This window comes from Onychostruthus taczanowskii, unplaced genomic scaffold, assembly GCF_017590055.1.
Source record: "Onychostruthus taczanowskii isolate IOZ18803 unplaced genomic scaffold, ASM1759005v1 scaffold38, whole genome shotgun sequence".
Classification (NCBI taxonomy): Eukaryota; Metazoa; Chordata; class Aves; order Passeriformes; family Passeridae; genus Onychostruthus; species Onychostruthus taczanowskii.
The window spans coordinates 1612147-1630303 of NW_024501237.1; the positions used below are offsets into that span (position 1 = coordinate 1612147).

At 41.7% G+C, this 18157-nt stretch overlaps 1 protein-coding gene across 1 annotated transcript in view; it reads right to left on the bottom strand.

Moving 5' to 3' along the window:
• ADGRL3 (adhesion G protein-coupled receptor L3) overlaps positions 1–18157 on the bottom strand; it is a 318746-nt gene that overhangs the window by 289084 nt on the left and 11505 nt on the right. Inside the window, exon 2 of the mRNA XM_041412143.1 lies at positions 17758–18004. Coding sequence (XP_041268077.1) covers positions 17758–17812 — 55 coding nt within the window. The 5' untranslated portion in view covers positions 17813–18004. The remainder of the gene's footprint in view (positions 1–17757; positions 18005–18157) is intronic.

An 18157-nucleotide genomic window follows, 5' to 3' on the forward strand; every position in this document is an offset into this window, starting at 1 on the left:
CTTTGCACACAACAGCCCAGTCAAACCAGCTCTGTAAGGAGGACTTTCCTACTACTTAACTGCATTCACTATCAACCTCACTTGTCCTTTACAGCCTAAATCATTACTCAACATAGGTTAAAAAAGATTCAGGCAGTGCTTCCAAGGAAGTCTCTCTCCAGGGACAGCAACCCTTCCCAGTAACTCTCATTGCTATCAGTTAATGAGTAGCATGAACCTCACAAGAAGCAAACAGGAAAACAAAACAACTGTGAGAGACAACTTCATAGAACACACGTTTGTAGTCATCGAAGTCAAATTCTGATTTGTTTTAGAGAGGCAGTAACTTTAAATCATATTATCAAAAGGCTCCCTGCACTAAACTTGAGGACAATACAGATTTTTTTTTTTATTTTTAAACAAAAGTTGACAGATTAAGGTAACCATTTATTTCTACAAAGTGAGTCTTTTAAGAAAAACCCTACATATCATGAGGCATGCCAAGAAATATCTCAGGATGTAACTCAATGATGCCAAATTCAGTGATGCAGGAGATGATTTTTTTCTGCCTAGCACAGTAATTTATTGCTCTTCTTTTTTTTTATTTAAATACTTCAGTCACCTAAAAGTAGTCCTGAAGTCATTGAGTACCTTCTGGAACCTTATTTGGAAACAATACAGAAAAAAAATAAGCCAAAATATTTAAAAAATTAAAAACACACACCAAAAAAAAGTAACCCACAAACAAAAAAAAAAATCCCCTAAAAAAACCCCAGCCCTAAAATGCAAAAATTAAACATTTCATTTCATTTGGACTCACAATGAAATACAATTTAATCCAAGCTAGTTTTAGTCAAGAGTTTTCCTCTGGTTAGAAAGGTCCCTTTAGTTTGAAAATTGATCTCCCATCCCAAAATGACTGAGAAGAAATGACATTTTCTTCTTATATTGCTCAAAATCTGGCCTGGCCTTCAAACACTAAAACTCCATTTTTCATGTGCATTTTCTTTTTTCCATCTACTGAGGGCAAATGAAAGGTAAGAGGTTTCCAGGAGCCCTCACAATGACAAAGAGTTTTCTTAACAAGCACATATTGAATGTCTCCACCAAAACTCAGACAACAGCTGGCTCTGATGGGAAAAATCATGCTGCAGTAGAAAAAATGTCAAACCTCAAAACAGACGGGGTTTTTAATTTGTTTTTTTTTTCTTTTTATTAAAATAATGAGTAAATTGAATTATTCCTTGTGTGGATGGTTACAGTGTTTTCATAGTGTCTCTAACATCAAGAGTTGCAGTAACTATTTGCATCTTAACAGGGATATGTGAGTGCACACTCTTGCTGACAGCAACCCTGCCTACTATTAAATTAGCTGATCCAAAACTATAGAAATACTTAAGAAAAGCCTTTAAGAGAAGGATTTCCTTAAATATTTTTCCTGGATTATTTTTGTGGCTACACCCAAATTACATTCTCCATGGAGGTGGAAAAAGAGCAAGGAATAGCTTAGACCTTAGCAATCACAAGGATGCTGTGAACAAGGTCATGTTTAGCAGATTTTATCTCAGTTCCTTGGGAAAGGGTATCTCCTGTACCATATGCCTCTCCAATCTCTAGTGATGCACACAGAGACCAGCTGTTACTCCCATTTAGACACCACTCTAATTCACCAGGCAAAAAAAGCATCACCTAGAGCAAGGAATGATGCCAGTAGAACGTTATTTTGAAAATGACTGCCTCCTCAATTTATCATCATCCACGACCAGCCAGAACAAGTAGGCAGTCCATTCTGAAAATAAATGGATTAATCAATGAAAAAATAAATCCTCTGAGGCCAGGTGAAAAGGGAGAGAAATTGCCAGACCTTCAGAGTTTTACACTTGCTGTTCTTTGCCTTCTCCACTACTGGAGACTGACACAGGAGAAAGCGCCTGGTGACCAAGAAGGCTCCTGCATGAAGCACACCCTGATGTGTTCAGAAATCAATCCTCACACAGAGGACAGGGCCCATTCCTGCTGATGCTATACAGCATCACCAGGGGTAGATTTACAGCATCAGATTTACAGCATTCTTTGTTTCCCTCCTGCAGCCAAGTAACCTTTGGGAGGCACTGTAGCTGTAACCACAATTCTGAAAGTTGATCATACCACCACCATCACAAAGCAAATGGAGTGGCAACACCTGACTGATAGGCACAGACACTGGCACTAGGAAGATTAAATGAAATGAAAAATGAAACATACTAGAAACTACCCAGCCTGCCAAGACATTGTGCTAGATATTCCACAATTATCCAGCAAGCTGTCCCTGGCTCTTAAGCCTTTAGAGTACAACTGTGATAAAGTTAGAGCACCTCAGCAGTGTGGGATATCTAGTCAGATTCACCATGCCAAAGACACTTTGGCAAGACAATTTCCCTTTTTTTTCGTTATAGCCTTTGTAGATTTAACTTTGTACCAGCAGCAGAATTAATGGTCAAAGAAAATAAAAATAGCACAGGATACAAACACTCATAGTACCTAGCATATCCATAAGGTACTCAGCAGACCACATGTCTGCACTGCAATTCAGCATTGATACATTCTACATATGTGCAATTTAAGGCACTCAAGTTATGATCCAAAAGAACACAAAGGCAGTCTCAAAGAACACACAAGAACTAAAGTATCGGCTTACTGCTAATTCACTGTGCTGCAAACTCCTGCCTAAATGCAAATAAATGCTGTGTCCTTTAGGTCAAGTAGATGAAAAGTCTTCTACCAATAAAAGGCATCTGTCAAATTTGCAGTATAGAGATTAAAAGCATTTGAAAGGTAAATCTGAAACCCCAGCCTGAAACAACACTGTGCTTTCATTTAAACACGTTACTCTGCGTGGTTACTATAAAGCTTTTCACTCACAGTGTAATTTAAGGACCATTTGGATATTCTGTTTGGAATAAAGGTGTCAAATTAAGGAAAGTGGTGTCGAGTCCAGAAACTTTGTGAAAATGAAGCCCCATCTGTAATAGCACCCTATAGGGTTTTATTTCAACAACATTATTATGTAATTGTACTGGTGCCATAGCACTTCCCTCAGAGACCCCCACCTCTATGAAAAGACTCCCCCAGCATCCCTGTTCCTGTCAGCCACAAATGCTGGTGACAGATTACAGGCAATCAGCAGCTAACACTGTGACAAGCCCAGGCTGTGACGCTCACATGAAGCACACGGCTGTACGAGGTCCCCAGACAGAACACGCCTGGTTGCACGGACAGCCCACACTTCCCTCACTGCTGACTTCGGACATTCAGGGCCAGAGAGGGCTGTGGCTGATGAGGACAGCTCTCCTCAACCTTGCTAATGCAGAGAAGTTGGGCCAGCAGATGCCATCTACACAAGGAAGCAGCAGGCAGTGACAAACCAACTGCATACCAGAAGGGATGATTTTTGCTTTGGTTTTGTTCTCCAAGTGTATCGAACCTAATATGAGATCATGTAGATCCATGTTGTAGATGGTGTCTCCTGTACAGTATCCCCCTAACCACTTTTAGCCTGTTCTATTTGGAAACCCACCTGGCAAAAAAGGGCAGAGAGAATAATTCAATTTATGCAAGTTTCATGAAAGTGAGGAGCCTGCCAGTGGAGGAGACACCCTACGTTACCATCTACAATGAAGGAAAGAATCCAAAATACAAATCTGTCTCTCTTACTTCTTTTGCCCATGAAACAAGCTGTCTTTTCGAAATGATAAAGTTTAGTTCAATAGTAACTTACTCAAAGGCCACAACAGAAATCTCTACTATTTTCTGCAAGTATGGGGACTGATAAATTTTTTGACTTATCAGGTCTTTCTGCCTTGGACACAGGTATGCCAGACATCCTGATGTCGATGTGTGATGTGCACTGAAGTTGCAGGAAAAGACTTAAGATTCTTTCTTATGTCCCTTTCTTCCTGCTAAAGGGATAGATTGAAAGTGCCACACCAATGATCCCAGCCATCACATAACCTCTAAGTCAAGTAATAAATTATTTACTGCAGTCCCCTACTTGAAAGGGAGTCAATTAGTTAATGTCCCATCAATTAATACTCAGCAAGGAACAATACCAAGAGAGGAACTGGTCTGAACAGCACAGCTCTTGAAACAAAGAGTGCTTTTAAACCGGATACCTCTGTGTTCAAGCCACTATCTTGCTTCACTGAACATCTATTTCAATACATAAGCGGCTACATTTGCTAGCAAGACATCCTGTTGACACCTATTCAATCCTGCCCTACTTTGGCAGACAGTCCTGTGCGTTCTGCAGGGTTCAAGCCAGTGCTCAGATACATTCAAAGGATTATAATGCAATGTATTTGAGGGCATGAAGCAAAAGCTTTGTTTCCCAGAACAATATCTGGGAAGCATCCCCTCGAGGGAGGACGCTGCAAACAAAGTTACCCTGGAGACAGTCTCTGAGGAACAATGACAATTCTCCCCAGACAAGATGATCTGTTGGGTTGATATTTTAAGTTGGGTGATGGGGTGGTGAATTCTCCACTCCTTGTTTGGGAAGACGAAAGGGAAATGAAGGTGAGGGAAGGAAAAATAATGTTAGGAGCTTATTTCAGGATCTTTACAATAAGAAAAATCCATCACTCCCTCCACTATACAATGGCATCACTTTACTGTCAGGACATAAATAGCTTTCTCAGTTTCTTGGCATGATTTTCTCTTAGACTTTGCTTTCAGCCCTGCAATCCAATAAAAGCAGAGCTCGGTCAACCTCACTGCTCAAGAACTGAGCACCCTACATTTATGGTCTTCATTTTGCCAAGCCTTCAGATGTCTCTGTTCTTCCAACAGGGAGCCCAACCAGAAGAAAGCACCACACACATGAAGCCATAAGAACTCACCAGAGGCATCACAGCAAACTGTGTCAAAATACATTATTTTTTTTTTTTATATTTTCAAAGCCATGTATATTCTGCTTTATGAACAAACATTCACACAGGCTTCCCCAGGAAAAATACCTTTTGTTACTATTATTTTTCAGCTCTACTTATCCTTTCCCATAGCTTCAGCTGCTATTTCTATTGCTTTCTAGGTAGTATAGCTATGGTTACTAACCATTTCAGATGTGTATTTGGCTTCACACATAATGCTCTAGAGGTGTAAGCATTATTACTACATAACAAACAGTGAAGGTATCTCTAAAAACTAAGGAACATTTGACAGTTCTGCAGCTACCACTTCCACAAGATACTCAGATTACCATATCCCACTGCAAACTACCAAAAAAACAAACAAACAAAAAAAAAAAAAACAAAAAAAAAAAAAAAAAAAAAAAAAAAAAAAAAAAAAAAAAACAACACACACTGCAGTGAAACATTAAAATGGATGGACTTGGCCCCTAAAATGGTTGTGAGTCTAACTCTCAGAGAGATTCACATCACACAGCTCCTTTTGACTTCTGACTTTATCCTTTTTAACTCAATGCATTTTCATGAGTGCTAGAGAGACTGATCTCACTTCCTTGTATCAACTTTTCTGTGCCCTAAGCTTCTCACCATAATAGCGTTCCAGAGTGATATTGGATACACCAGCCCTCCTCAAAAGTTATTCTTGATTGCATTTTGCCAACTGGCCAACAAGGGATAATGAAATTCAACATGTAAGCACTCCCCCAAGAGCTGGAGAATTTCACATCTGTCATATATTTACTATCCAAAAAAGAAAGGCACTGTATTTGTGCAAGGGCTAGGGCTCTGAGAAACAGGGCTGTCACCAGATGTTCCACAGCTGAGAGTCTGTGTAGCCTCAAGATGTGAGGCTAATCAGTGCAGGCCCTAAATAATTAAGTTACTATGCTTTGCAAGAACTGCTGGCTGTTTAGAGGAGAAAGACCACAATTCAACATCCTAGTGAGAGAAAAGCAGAAAGAGCTCATATATTATATAGGTGAATGGGGGACAGCCAGTATTACCAGGGCAGAATGCACAGGACAAAGTGGGAATCCACATCAAGCCAGACATCAAAATGGTGCAGTCCCACCCTCTGGGGCCCGCTAGGAAGATTTTGGCACCAGTGCCACAAATCAGAGCAGAGAGCAAATAGTCTAAGCCATTTGGGTTTCTACTAAACAGCATTCCCAATCCTGTTTTCAATTAAGATCCTCAAGGACACTGCACAGAGACTATAGGTTCATCCATTTTGTGCCTCATCTCCTCCATCTTATTGTCTTCCAGCTCTTTAATCTTAGGCTCCTGTGAATTCAGGTATGCAATCTGAAACAAGGACTGTAGCTGTCAGGATGCAAGGACGTGCTTGCAGTGCCTCACGACAACTGCTCTGTGTCTGGAGGGGTGGCAGTGCTAAAGACACACCAAAACAGTTTCTTACAAATAAGAATTTAGACTTTTTTTGTTTTTTAAAAAGGTAAGCAAGTTGGAGCTTTTTTTGAAATTATTTTTCTTATGGCTGCCTGACACTGTAACACATGACTTCCAAGCACTTTCATGACCAGGGCTCACAAACGCTAAGGTGTCTGCCGGTGATAGAAATTCATTATGTATTTGGCATTTGGCCATGAGGCCATTCCCCCCCCACCCCAATCAAATTAAGGAAAACAACTAAACATTATTAGATTTTTTTAGTCCTCAGAATTCCCCCAGAGCAATATCTAATGGTAAGATTTTTAATTGCACATGCCTATAAGATTACAAATTGTGATGACAGGTTGTATTTCAAGTCATGACAAAGACATGAATGCATGTCAAATGTTCCTAGCATTATTCCAGGTTTAGACAGACCAGCTCACTGTGGGTTTATTTATATATACAGTATGAAAAATACATATAAAGGACATATACATCCTCATACGTACATAAACACACACAGAAAAATAAAATCAAGTGATCTGGATTTTCCTGCAACAAGTAAGCACTCTTCTCTGAAAACATACTACCAATTACAAGTACACAGAATTGAGCAGCGATGCTGGCAAAATAGAGTCTGAGGTGATAAACAGGACTTGGCCACGAGTCTGTCTTTCAGAGTGAAGGAATCAAGGGGATACCTGCTCCCAGGAACTGCTCCCAGTGCTGACTGCCCTGTCCCAGCAGAGGATGGGACACATTAGAGGGAGGAGGAGGATGCCTCTGGAGAAACACACAGCATGCAGCACTTGGCAGGGTTAGCACCAGCCCCTGGCTTTGTGGAGCACCACCGTGGTTTTCCCTGCCTGCAGAGACACTGCCACATGGATTTGCTCACCCACACCCTTGCTGGAAGGACACAAAGCTCCCAGCACCACTCCAACCTGACAAAAGTAGCACAGCCAGCAACACTGCCTTGCTCAGAAGCCAACAGGCACAAGTCCCCGCCACTGCAGAGAGAAGTGCTGCACGAGACTGACACACCAAAGCCAGTTTCCTTTTTGTCATCTACTCCCCTGATACTAAATCAGCCCTTACTGCAGCCTCCAGCATTTCAGTAATAGAAACAAGATGCTGTGAATTAAAAGTTGGAGACAGATCTTCAGCAACAAGAGCTGCAGAGAGGGGGAAAAAAAATCTAAAATTCTCATTTAAATCAGCAGCACTGATGGACTTCTAACTGTTCCTGGAAAAGTATGAAGAGGATCAGCCTATCAAGAGAATAAGGACCAAGTGTAACTCTCAGGGCAGGGGAGCAGTCACAATCTAGTGAACTCACTGCAAGCACTGAGGTTTGAGACATTAGCCCAGGGTACCTTCTCCTCCGTGTTACAATCCAGCTTTTCCCAAAGTAACCCCTCTGGGCTCAGCAAACCGGATTCAGAGTGCATTTACATGGAATCACTGACTTGCCATGGGATTTGGATCAGACCCCAAAAACACTTCGGGCATGGGTTGGACTTCAGGAATGGGCTGGACACAATGATCTTGAAAGTCTCTTCCAACCCAGTGATTCTGTGATTAAATGAACTCAGTAATAAAATACTATATTTATTTATAGCTTCACATTCTGGAGACTTAAGAACAGGTGACAATTTGACTGAGCTTCTAAAATCCATCATGTATCTCAGTTTCCATAGTAAGGGAGGGAATGACAGTAACAAAATTACACATTCCTTGTCCTTACCTCTTCCTCTGCCTATTCTAATGCACAGACTGTCTTTTTTAGCACCTGTGAGTCTTATAGGAAACAAACCTACACCTCAGGATGTGTAACAAGGCACCCACCACTATCAAGCACTGCAGAAAGCAGCCCAACACAGCAAAGCACAAGGGAATATACAGAAGTATATGCTGCTGTGATTATAATTGCTTGAGTTTATGGGATGCATTCAGTACTGCACTGCAACTAAAAACCCACCAGCCCAGGCCCACGCTTGCTACAATGGGCAGATTGCAGCATCCCTGTGGTGTTGGCTAAAACCCCACTGCACATCCCACAGCTTGGAGCAGAACCATGACAGAACAGGGATCATCCTGCCAGGCCCTGGGAGGAATATTCCAGGGAGGCTGCCCAGCACAAAACTGTTTGATGAAATCAGGGAAATTCCAAGTGAGGAAAATCTACTGAAGTTTCTGACATGCTTTTAATTTTTCCCACACCACAGCATCTTTCCCAGACGAGTCACTCACTGAGCAGCAGGAAACATCTTCCAAATTAAAAAAAAAACCCACATCATCAAACATATCCAAGTCAAAAAAATCATGATCAAAAAAGGAAACAACTAAACAACAGTGAATATGCCATGGGGTAATAAACATCAGATGGCTCTAAGATTCATTTAACATGGTGGAGTTGATAAAATGGATGTTAGAGATCTCTTCTGGGGAATCAGCAGTTTCATTTGCAATAAAGAGCTGCTTCTTGCTGGTTTTTGCTGGGCAAAGGGTGCTCTAACAGGAAAACAGCAGGCATGCTCAGAATTCATGGGAGCAGGTCAGCAATAGCTGAGGAGGAGGTGCAAGAATTCAAGTGGCCATAATTCATTCCTTCACTGTCATTCTTTTTCTCATTTTATCTTAGACGAATTCAACAGGCCCAGCTTCAACGTATGAGAGAACTAGGGCCAGAAAATTCTCAGAAGTATTTTTTTTCTATCCAGCTCCAATGGTTTAAGCTTAGCTGACATTATTAGAAAAAGAAAAGAGAAATAACAACCCATTTGTGGGCAATCCCACAAATTTTCACATCCAGAAAAGAGGTGTTCCAGCTGCATGGAAAGGATGGGCACAGCAAGCTTTTGCACTTACAAAACCTGGCCATGGCCTGGCCACCTGCACTGCTGGAAAGGATGTCTCTGCCCTAGCATTAGGCAGCTGCTTTGTCTGTAGAGATGTCCTTTGGTCCCGCACTTCTCCATTCATTGGGGGAATGGATGCACGGCCTCACCCACCAAACCCCTTTAATCAGCCCAGAAAGTCAGGATCTCTCCAACCCCTGGCAGCTTCCTGTCCTTCTCAGGAAAAAGAGCTTTATCTGGAAGCTTAGCATTAACAAAGTAGACAGGAATCAGCAATTAGCCAAATGAACGATGGAAAATAGGTGAAAACAAATAGGCAGTGGGTGGGCAGTTATCTCCCCTATTCATGAGGATAAGGAAGGGGAAGGTGCTCACTTCTGCTGCTCTTTCTTTACTGCACCAGCCTCATTCGACCTTTGCTTGTCCCAAAAAACAGTCCTTTTGGAGTATCTTGCATGCCCAGGAAGACCCAGGACAAAATGAATTCTCATGTGTAGAAAGCTGCAGATGAGAAAATATTCCTGGTGCTCCAGGGTACTGGCACCTCTGGGTACTGGCTAAGGAATGCCTGCACCCGTATTAGTCAGCTTTGAGACATTACATTTTTCAGTCTTGCTTCTTTAAGGACTATTAACTCCAAAAGGATGTATAGAGAGATCATTCTCATGAACAATTGGAAAAGTCAGGCAAGCTTTTTTGCTTGGTTCTTGATTTTGTTTTATTTTGTTTGGTTGTTTTGGTTTCATTTGGTTTTTTTCCAAGCATTTGCATCTAATGCCAAACCACAGTTAATTGCATCACTTACATGGAAAACCACTGTGGTTTTTCATTGGGATGCTAATCTTAATACTCATATCCATCAGAAGTGAAACAGCTTTGGCCCCATCAATGTCCTGGTGAGTTGTAAGCTGCTGAGAACATAAGTAAAATTTATTTAGAGAGTAGCTGCCTTGAAAGTGCCCATTTTTAATAGCAATCCCATATTTATTTTGTGCTTACCTATGACAAGGACTGGTGAGGAAAAGGGCTATCTAACAGTGCTTGCTAGCCAGGAACTACTACAAAAGAGACAGACCCGGATCAGCATGGTTGGATAATTTCAACACCCTCCTGAATTCCAAGAGCAGGCCAGGCAATACCCCAGAGATCCTGTCATTTCAAGCACATGGCTTCTCTTAATTCTTTCAAAGCAATTCATTGGGAAGAAGGTTTTACGCTGGTAACCTTCAAGCCCCCTTAACTGCATGAGCTTTGACTTTTTTCTTCAATTTAAAAAAAAAAAATGCTAAAGGTTTGTAGAAAGACAAAGGAAATGGAAAATTAAGAAAGACTTTTAAGGCATTCATTGCCCTTTTGTTTTTCCTCTGCAGTACCACCCAAGCTGTTTTCAGGTTGGCTTATTTTTTCCCCAACACATCAGCCTGATCCTTTCTGATGCTCCTCCAAACTGCTGCCACCAAACCACCTTGTCTATTGGCTCAGCATTTGCTCAAAACGACCAAAACCCAAATGAACCAGACATTATATTTGCAAAGCCTGAACTGGGAGAAGATTGGAAGGCTCAGGAGACTGGCTGCAAGCTAAGGTTTCCCGATCAAATCAAGACCTGGTCAAAACCAAAGAAACGTAATCATTCTACTTAGCAACTGCCTGGCAGCTGATACAAAATGAATACTTAGAGTTAGGTCAGCTTTTTTAGACAGCAGATGTCTGCACCATGACACCTCTTCATTACCTAGAGTTATTAACTACACAAATATAATTTTTCAGGATTTAACAAAACTCCTTATTGCATAAAGCTATTTACACCTCTTTGTGAGATGCTCAGCATTGCATTTTTATATTCTGTTTTTTAAAAACTGACTTTTCTTAAAGAAGTTCACTAATAAAAAACATTTTTACAATCACAGTAAAATATAATAGGAATTAAATTATGGTGCAATAATTCACACTTGACTGCACAGAGGCCATTTGGCCTTCATATTTGTGTCTGAATGTGCTGGGTGGGAATTACTGCACTGTAATTCACATGCTGTCACATCTTATGGCTTGGCTAACACTTGAAAAAATCAGAGCTCAGAGTCGGTCACTAGAGAACAGAAATCAGTCTTGTCAGGAAACTGTTACAAGTGGCCAAAGCATCAGATATTTCAGGCCTGAAAGGTAACACAGCTTACCCCCTCTTGCTGCTGTGAGAGCAAGCACATCTTCTGTTGCTGTGGTTCAGAAAGAAACCCACATGCACTGCTGCCATACACCATACATGTTAGAAACCATCACACGTTTAGGATGGGAAAGGACTAAATACCATCCAGTTCCAACCCCCTGCCAGGGACAGGGACACCTCCCACTAGACCAGGTTGCTCAGAGTCCCATCCAACCTGGTTTTGAACACTTCCAAGGATGGGATATACAGCTTCTCTGGGCAACCTGTTCCAGAGCTTCACCACCCTCACAGTGGAACTCTTTGGCTTTGTGGAACAACCTTCCAACCTTCCTGTGGCCCCTTCTCCTGGGGTTGTTCAGAACCCTCTGGATGGCATTTCATCCTCCAGGCATGTCAATGCATCACACAGCTTGGTGTCAACAAAAAACTTGCTGAGGATGCAGCAAGCTGATCCCTTTGTCTGTGCCACTGATGAAGACATTAAATAGCCCTAGTCCTGATGTGGAACCCTGGGAGGAAAAGGTCTTGTTTCCTCCCTACAGGAGGAAGATTCTTTGAGCAGACACTTGCCAAAAACTGAAGAAAAACTCACACATTATGAGAAAACCCACTTAAAACCTCCCTCCTGATTTAGTGTGAAATTTAGACATGAAAGAAGGGGGCCTGCACACAGACCTCTGCACTGTGTAATGGCTTAAACAAAAATTAAATAGTGAATAGTCTTAAAAAGGTTGAATTTCACCCTCTATCAGTTTATAGATTGATCTATCATCAGATGGGGAACTTAATACTCCCAATTTTAGTGTAATGCTGCTAATGAAAGCATGCTAATGCTGTAGTTCATAGAGAGAACAGCCACCTCCCTTTTATCAGGAATAGCCTTCCTCGATCACTTGTTCCACTATGGAAAAGGTGGCACGGCTGCAGGTAATACAAATTGCCAAGAATAGCAAACATTATAAATATTTCAAGGATGATTAATCTTTAAAACACTGAAGTTAGGCAGAAGCCTGGAAGTCAACTTGGCTATTTCACAACTAATAAAACATGTATCTTGTATTTCATTGTGACTGTATAAAGAGTATCATAGTAAAAGGCAATTATCCACCATTCACTAGCTAACATAATACTTGTACAAGTATAAAAGAAACACAGTATGTATTTTAAGCAGTGACAGTATTTTCACCGTATTAAAATAGTAGCGAGGCGAATGTTCAGCTCACATTAAACAGCACTCTGTCACCAAAGACCAGCCTGCTAGCACCATATATTCCCCCAAGATAGATAATGCTGCTTGCTTTAACAGAATCATTGTCACCAGGCAACTACCAGTGCTGTTCAGTAATAAATATTTCCACTGTTCCCACAGAAACTGGCCAGGCATCTGGACCTGCTAATGCCTGCAGAGATCAGCCTGACCTTGGAGTGCCATCTTTTCACAAGGATGCAGCCCTCGCCACGGCTGTCTCCCAGAAGCATTGCAAAGATGGAGTGGGAGCTCAGAGGGCAGGAACAGGACAGCAGACGAGGCTCTCTTTCCTTGCAGCTGCAATGACTTGAGAGGACTTCAAATTTCATTTCCTACTCTGCAAATGATAAATTAGCTCAGCCCCATCTCAAACTAATTCTCATATGGAGAGACAAAATGGCATCTGTCCCTAAATGCAGGAAGGTCACTTCACAGCTATGCCACAAGACCGCAAAAATGAATTATTGGAGGCAACCAGTTTTTTTTTTTAAGTTTAGAACTGGGCCAGCAGCATCTGTAGTTCTGCCAGTTTGGTGCTGTCAAGTATCAGTTTTGGGCCTAAAGCTTCATAACAATACCAGGCTCCAGGACTTGACAGGCTTTGTGTGAACTACAACCTATTTTAGGTTAAACTTAGCTCTAATCTCCAAAGTTATTTGAGAAACTTTGCTGCATTTGCAACTTCCCCTGGGATCAGATAACTTTTGTCTAGCCTGTCCTAGCTGCAATGTCAGATTGTCCTGGTTTTGGCTGGATAGAGTTCATTTTTTCTTATTAGTTGGAACAGTGCTGTATTTTGGATTCAGTATGAAAATACAGAATCACATTCATATACGAGGCTGGAGGGAAGTAGGCAAGCATCTGTGTGGTGCTTAGTTGCTAGCTGGACTTAAACCATGATGCAGATACCTATTGTTTGTCCTGTAATTTCAGCCAGGTTTTGGTTACATTATTGTTTAATTTGTTCTGACTTTAGTTTTGCTTAGTTTAGGCCAAGTGTGTGGCTCTAACCCAAAAATTACACTGTATATCAAGGAAAATATCAAGGAATTTAAGCAATCACAGCAATGACTAACCCACGCCATGGATCATCAGGAAAGAACAGTGTGCAACCCATTAGTAAATACAGGGTTAAAATATATACAAAACAATCCCAAGCAGCTGCAAGACCAGGAGGAACCAAACCTCAGAATTTTGCCCAAGCAGGATCCAAGATGCTGACAGCTCACTCTCATGTCACAAGCACAAGGCAAGAGCTTAGCAGCAGAAGAAACAGGTAAGTAGTCGCACCTGTTGCTTTTATTGCATTTATAACAATCTCCAACAGAAACTGGGCAAATTGGATTATTACTTAATTGGAAAAAGAAGTGGCTGTCCCTTTTTGGATTATTAAAAGAAGCAGAATGACAACAATTAACTCATTATTTGTTGCCTATCATAATTAGACACGCAGTACAATCTTTAAAAAGTAATTTGCAAACAAATAATAAACCAATCTGATGGGATGATAAAGATCTTTCTATACAAAAGGCCTTCAGCTCTCTTCCAGAGCCTAAAATAAGTTACTTCTTTGGAGAGGTGCAAAATTTCACTCCACAGTGATCAGTGTGGTATTCTTCCTGTCCTGCTCCTAACAGCGTGCAGCTCTGAATCCCTTTATTTCTATTATTATTTTTGTCCAGCAGTCTGGAAGTCTTAAATCTCAGCTCTGAGCCACACACGAGCACGACAGCAATGTGACAGAGCAGGTGTACATCTCTCCAGGCTTGCAAACTGAGCTGCTGCCTGTCATGTCCATCTCATTTCAAGTGAACTTTTGACAGCGTTCATTTGTGGGTGAAGAGCAATCTGCTCTGTTTGGGGTCAAGGGGAGGAAGGCAGAGGAAGAGAACAGCTGCTCGTTCCAGAAAATGCCTCTTGGAAATCCACCTGCCACAGGGAAAGAGGATCCGTTTGCTCAGGTGTACGTGGGGGGAAACACAAACCAAGGAGCACTTTCCCAGTGTCCAGACCTGCAGATGCTTTGGGAAAAGCTTCCCAAGAGGGGCAAAAAGAAGGCAGGGGTGCAAAAGTCCCGTCCCCTTAGCAGAGCCCTTGCAAAGGATGAAAAAGGCTTTGCTCTTATTGTTATTGCTGATGGCTTTATTTTATTCCTTGGTATTATTTCAGTCTATCTTGTGTAATTCTCTGATTTTATGTAACAGCTTTAGTTTTAGGCAACAAATGGATTTACAGGCATTGCTGCAGCTTAAGAGTGGGGGTAGCTTTTGGGGGGGCTTCTACAGTGCTCCAGGTTGTGGCATAAGTTGTAAGCTTTTTTCCAATCAAGTCAAGGGTAACAGTAAAGAAAGCAGCCACTACGCAAATCTATTATTATCTTAAGTATTTCGCATGGTTCAGTTTTTTTGGAGAGCTATGATTCAAAGCAGTCTGAGCAAAACTAGACAGTGCTGTGCCTGTGCATTTTGGATAGAGCAGATTAACATCATCACTGAGGAAATGCAAGGACTCATGACCTTTTCCCCTTTTGTGATTTCTACAGCTTATCAACAAGATGACATTGTATGAGGGCACTATTCTGGAAGATTACTTTTCATCTTGCAGATCACTGAAGTATACACCCTTTGACTCCATACCTGTTATCACAGCCCAAGACACACAATCTACTCCAAGAAATGATACAGCTAAAGAAAAAAACAAAAAAAACCACCAAAAAACAATAAACCCAAGCCCCCTCAAAAAAACCCCAAAACACCACCACCACCTCTACAATTTATGAGATCACTGGTCTAAGAAATCTGTCTGTAATGCAGCTACCATACGGATGAAAAGGCTGTGTCAGGGAACTCAAAAAGGGAATGAGATGTAGCAAGGTCAGTCTGAAAAAGTAGCTCATATCTCCAGCAGTCACTACAGTACAGGAGTCATTCCAGATCATGAAAGAGGAACTCAAATGGCTTGATTCCTGTTAAGTGTAAATTCTGAATGCTTTATGCATGTAGTAAAAAGGGATTACTCAAAGAGAAAATGAAAAAAATAGATAAAAAAGCAGTGCTTAACTAGGCTATTTTTATAAGGAAGGTGAGGTTGTGGCATGTGTTTAAACAGCATGCCACAGTGCTGAGATGGAAGCTGCATCCTGGCCACTCAAGAGATCAGAACAGGGAAAGCCAAATGAAGTTCTTTGGCTCAGACCAAGGGTGTTCTCCCTCCCTTGTTCAAAGATAGCTGTCACACTTCCACTAGCAGCTGAACAGATAATGTGGGTGTTGGGTGGATGGGTGATGGTCAAATTTACCACCACAGCAAACACCCTGTACATTTAGTCTGGAGAGGAGCATAAAGAGTAGAAATATTTCCAGACATAGTTGCTGCACCTCTGGCATTTGCTCATCTGTAGTATAATATCACTCCTAGGATAACTTGTGACATTTTCATTTACTGGGACTATCAGGCAGGACTTTCCAGCTACAGTGGCACAGAAAATCCTGAACAAAACTGCCAGAGGCATATTTAAACTAATAATAGCTTTCACTGTTAATACTACTTAATTATAAAGATTTACAAAACATTCAGCATTTAACTTTCCTGGAAAGAATTGGAGAGCACCTTTCTGAATAGCTCTTTCATTTCACCCTAATTGGTCAACTCAGTTTAAACACTCATTCTAATTTTCAAGTCAGTGAGGAGGAGTCTTGCTTAAAGAACAATACTGCAGATAGCCTTTGTCCCCAAAGGTTATGTAAGATAGGTTGTGCTCTATAGCCATGTTCAGCCAATCGCATTTTTTCATTTTTTTTCATCACCTCCTTTCCTGTAAAATTTTCCTCCAGTGTTTTAGCACATACACAAAGGATCAGCTCGTAAAAGCTCAAAAAGCCTGATAAATATTTTAAAAGCAGGGACCCACAGCTTACATACAGGGAGTAATGTCATTTACAGACATGCTTCCACTGGCCTTTGATTAAGATCCTTGGTAGAGCTCACCTTGCATTTAAGCATCAGAAAAAATCAGGCAGACAGATTTTCCCAAGTTCTGCCCTGAGCATTTAGTGCTATAACCATCACTGCTAATAGGAGCTCCTGAACCCTTCAGCACTTGAGAAACCTGGCAGCTTACTTCTAGAGCATACACTTGGGTTTCTCATATCAAGAGAACCCAACAGGCCTCAAAATCTTTTTTCAAAGAATTACATGCGTCACATTTCACTTAAGAGTTTCCTGGCTAATCAAAGAGATGAAATTTTCCTGCTACAGCTCTGTACTAGATTTGCATGGCCAGGTTTTGGGGAGGGAGGGGCTGGTTACAGGGGTGGCTTCTGTGAGAAGCTGCTTCAAGCTTTCCCTACGTGTGACAGAGCCAATGCCAGCTGGCTCCAGGACAGACCCATCACTGGCCAAGGCTGAGTCCATCAGGGACTGTGCTAGAGCCTCTGGGATAACATATCCAAAAAAGGGGACAAAGCTGCTGCTTTGTGAGAGAAACAGCTCTGGAGACAGGGTCAGTGAAGCAAGAGGGGCAGGAGGTGCTCCACATGCCAGAGATGGGATTTCCCTTGAAGGTGAAGCAGCTGTGCCCCTGCAGCCTTGCTGTGGCTCTGTGGAGAAGGAAGCCCACACTGGAGCAGGTTTGCTGGCAGGATGAGTGACCCCATGGGAGGAGACCATGCTGGAGCAGGGGAAGAATGTGAGGGCTCCTCCCTCTGAGGAGGAAGGAGCAGTAGAAACAAGACGTGATGAATTGAACACAGCTCCCATTCCCTGTGCCCCTGTACTGCTGCAGGGCAGGAGGTAGAGACAACTGGGAGTAAGTTCACTTCAGGAAGAAGGCAGGTGGGGGGGACAGTGTTTTTTTTATTTTTCATTACCCTACTCTGACTTGTTTGGTAATAAATCCATTTTCCCCAAGAAAAGGGAATAAAAAGTCTGTCTAATGCAGCAGCTAAACTCAGAAAAAGAAGCCTTTATGTGTCACCAGAGTTCTTTGTTTCAGTAGTTAAGTCATAATGTAACCTGGGAATCTCAAAGACATGAGGAGCAAGCAGGGAGAGATATCAACATCCTGTAAAAAAAACCACACCATTAGGAAAAGACAGACAAAATCCTTGCTATTTTCTCTTCTCTTCCCTTCCCACAGGCACATTTACACCATCTCTCACTCACCATGGGCAAACGGTGTTAAGAGCATTGTGAAGAACAGCAGCTGTGATGACCACATGACTGTGAAGGAGAGCTTGAAAGTATCCCAGCAAACAAGGGTTCAAATAAAAAGGTGAGCGTCCTCCTGCACTTGCTTCCAACACTTCAACTGTTGTTGGCCTTCAATTCACATCCAAAAAGGGGGAAAAAAAACCCAATCAAAAATAACAATAGAAAAAAAATCCCACAGCCAGTATCCAGAGTCTGAGACCTACAAAGGAGAAAGGAAAAAAAAAACCTGCAGTTAGTAAAACAGTAAGATAGATGTTTTCAATCAAGTCTTGCTGCATTTCTTTGCTGCCAGCAGCTGTAAAGGCAAATGTGTCTTCCCCACTCCCTGGCCCTTCAGATGCATGCACATTCC